Source organism: Pinus tabuliformis, chromosome J (genome assembly GCF_031772625.1).
Source record: "Pinus tabuliformis cultivar Carrire ecotype Pingquan chromosome J, CPIR1, whole genome shotgun sequence".
In the NCBI taxonomy this organism is placed as follows: domain Eukaryota; kingdom Viridiplantae; phylum Streptophyta; class Pinopsida; order Pinales; family Pinaceae; genus Pinus; species Pinus tabuliformis.
Window position 1 is genome coordinate 1152903538 of NC_142295.1, and position 3397 is coordinate 1152906934.

Genomic DNA, 3397 nt, shown 5'->3' on the forward strand with positions numbered 1-3397 from the left:
GAATAATATTTCGAACCATCTGTGTGGATCATCTGGAGGATAAGATGATGAAACAGATCCAGGCAATGAAAATATAGATAAAGAGAGCAACTAACTAGCCCTTAGAAAAAACAGCTAATTTGACTAAAAATATTTCTAACAAACAAACAAAAAAATATAATCTGTTAAGTTATATAAAATGGGCATCTTTATCTTAATCACGGATTCCCTGGATATTTGGAAATCAGACAAATATAGATGGGTTAACCGTGCCCATATTTGTCTAATTGCTAAATATTTACTAATTAACAATCCAATAAGCTCAAAGATATAAAATCTTAAAATATATCAAAGATTATTGACATGAAATCACTTATTTTAAAGTTATATAAAATTCATAATTAAAATTTGATGTAAAACATTTTTCCCATGTTAAAATTGAAAAAGTTTCTAATTTCAGATCAAATTTGTACCAATTAAGGGGCAAACGCATTTATCGCAAGTCCCTAGGACTCGCTCTATATTCTCTCCGTATTTAGCCAGAAGCGAAATGGGCCTTTAATTCAAAGGAAATCATGGAAACAGTCCAGGCAATGAAATTGTCAATTTATTGCCGATATTGACGATGGATACACATCAAGAAATCTGGAACAAAAAATCCACATGATAATCCTAAACTTGTGCGTATAAAATGAAAAGCCAAAGTCCTCGCAATTAAGATTGACGAGGTTGAACTTGAATGGGTTGACTTCTTAAATTTTTATAGAATCCCGATTCAAACTTGGTAACTATGGTTATATTCCTAGTTTTATAAATTCAGATAATATGTAAAATCTGCATAAGCCAACAGTGATTCTGTTTAATGCCAAAGGTTCACAAACAAAACGAAAAGGCCATTCTCCATCAGAAGGAAAAATTGCAGTACAGTTCTTTTACAACGTGATAGAAGACAGAAGATACATAGAGTTCTACATTTAAAAAGTAAAATTAACATTGGATAAATAAGCATGACACCATAGATTACATGGACGCGATGACCAAGGAAGTATAATGTTTACGCAGATCTCTTAGGAAATTGTAAATCGGAGTCCACAGATGCGCATATTCCATACCACGTCGAGGATGTGATTAGATGAGCTCCACCCCTTACACTGTGTAATATATTCGATTTTTCCTGAGACAGAAACACATTCTGTTACACCTGCTGCGTGCAAAACTTCCGTTACCGCATTTGGTCTCACTACCTTAAATACAGGCATGGCGAGAAGCATTAGCATTCGAATTTGAATAGCATTCTACGAGTGCCTGCATGGCCTGAACCTGCATCTTAAGCGCCACGATGTAGTCCGCAGTTTCCTTTAGGAAAACGGGTGTGTCCAGTCCGCCACTTCCAGGCACGAGTAACCTTAGGGTTTGGATACGAGAACCCATTATACCTCCTGCTACTTCATCGCAATCATCCCGTGACCGTACGCGTTTAGTCCCCGTCAGCCTGGATTTCTCTTTGGGCATATGCATGCGGCAATTATCGCATGGAGAGTTCGGTTTGGAGGGTCTTGTTTTGGCAGACACTAATCTCCTTTTGCGCTGCGAATTCTCTCTGAAATCAGCAAGTCGCCGTTGGCAGCGAGATTTCCTAAGCCTGAAAAAGTATTTGCAGAAGATGGCTCGGCGCCACGCAGTTCGACCACTTGCCGTCATGGCCAGTGAGAGATCCGCAGCCAATTTGACGGCCTGATATCGAGCGGAGAGACTGGTTGCGCGTTGATCCATTCTCCCACGGCGCAGCATGACCACAAGGTGGCTCAAATATATCCGTTGGACACGGCCCATCCGTGCCGCTTGTTGCCCATGTGCAGCAGGATGTTCCATATCATAAGCAGCTAGGCAAATTTCAAAGAAACAACCACGAAACGAAACAGAGGATTTCTGTAACTCTGATGCTTTTAACTGCTCGACCGTGGTGTATAGAGACAGGCCTCTGCCTCAATGTGCGTATCACAATGTAGGGCTAGATGGTGACGCTTCAAACTGTTACTGGTTGCCGTACCATGTTACCATGTGAAGTAGTTGCAGGACCGGTGTTGCTTCCTTTGACGAAACGCCCAACAGTAATGGCATTGATGGGAACAGTGATGTAGGATAGGCCACATGCACTCCACAAAGGTAAGTCACCTTTCGAAATAACAAAAAAAATTGAGTTAAGTTCAGCTTTCGAAATAAAAAATAAAATTTGTTCGTAATTTGGAGCATTTTGCTGCGATATGGCAAACTCGGAAACCCAGTTTTGTTAAGACCTTGTCTTTTCATAATGGATTCTGCCTAGGTACACATGGGTCATTTGACTAGATGCAATGTATAAATGGAGTCCTACTACCTAGGCTGAAGTAGATCATTGATTAGATCCTCTCTATGAAATTGAGGAACGCACATGTTTTAAATATTATAACATTGGATACCTTAATCTAAATGTTTAATTTTTTTCATTTTTCATATACATATATTTAATGAATATTATACTAAATTTGATTCGAAATAATTGAAAATAACAAATTTAAATTATTAAATGGATAGGCTATAAATATTTAAAATATATATTTTAAATAATAATAAAATATTTCACTAAAAATTATATTATTAAAATAAAAAATATAACATATTTAAGTTTAATATAGATGAAATAAAGGGTGAGTTAGAAAAATGGAAGTAATGTGAGGGTTTTTTCGGGGGATCTCTAGTAGCTTTGCAGATCAATTTTTTTTCCCTAGAAGCTTTATCCATCTTTTCACTATGTTATCTAGTTTCAGAATGGCTTTTGTCTCAAGGGTGAGGGATCCCTTGAGGGGTCTCAAACCCCTTCTATGCTGCATTGTAATCATTGGTAATGTGAAACCCCTTCTATGCTACATTGTAGTCATTGGTGATGCCTGAACTAGACGTTGTGGTTGCGCTTCCATCTTCTGTGGCCTCAACACTCTGGATGGGCAACCCAAGGAGGCCAAGTGAATGACACCGTCCAAATAAGTGTCTCTCTAGAGCTACCCAAAATCCATGTTACAGGGTAAAATGTGTTTGCACATATAATGTCACTCTCAATTGTAAATTTCAGGGAGACTAGCCTATGTTGAGTTGCAAATTAGTGTTAAGGATTTCTGTGGGTGGTTATTACCATCTTTGAGGACCCTTCTAGGGAAATCCATGTTACACGGTAAAATGTGTTTGCACATATAATGTCACTCTCAATTGTAAATTTCAGGGAGTCTAGCCTAAGTTGAGTTGCAAATTAGTGCTAAGGATTTCTGTGGGTGGTTATTACCATCTTTGAGGACCCTTCTAGGGTTTTTTTAGTAAGACCCATATTTCCAAAATAATGCATTATTCTTTTCCCATTTTTAGATTTCTAAATATAATTTTGATA

General features: G+C 37.7%; 1 protein-coding gene across 1 annotated transcript; it reads right to left on the reverse strand.

The window, feature by feature from the left end:
- Positions 1-1224: 1224 nt before the first annotated feature.
- On the reverse strand, positions 1225-1851 carry LOC149231172 (transcription factor bHLH148-like). The gene has a single exon (XM_089381562.1). It carries the CDS (start codon positions 1849-1851, stop codon positions 1225-1227), a length of 627 nt encoding a protein of 208 aa, XP_089237688.1.
- Positions 1852-3397: the final 1546 nt, after the last annotated feature.

Bases quoted from the DNA above. Each gene is read 5' to 3' on its own strand.
- LOC149231172 (XM_089381562.1), bottom strand. From the start codon at position 1,851: ATGGAACATCCTGCTGCACATGGGCAACAAGCGGCACGGATGGGCCGT.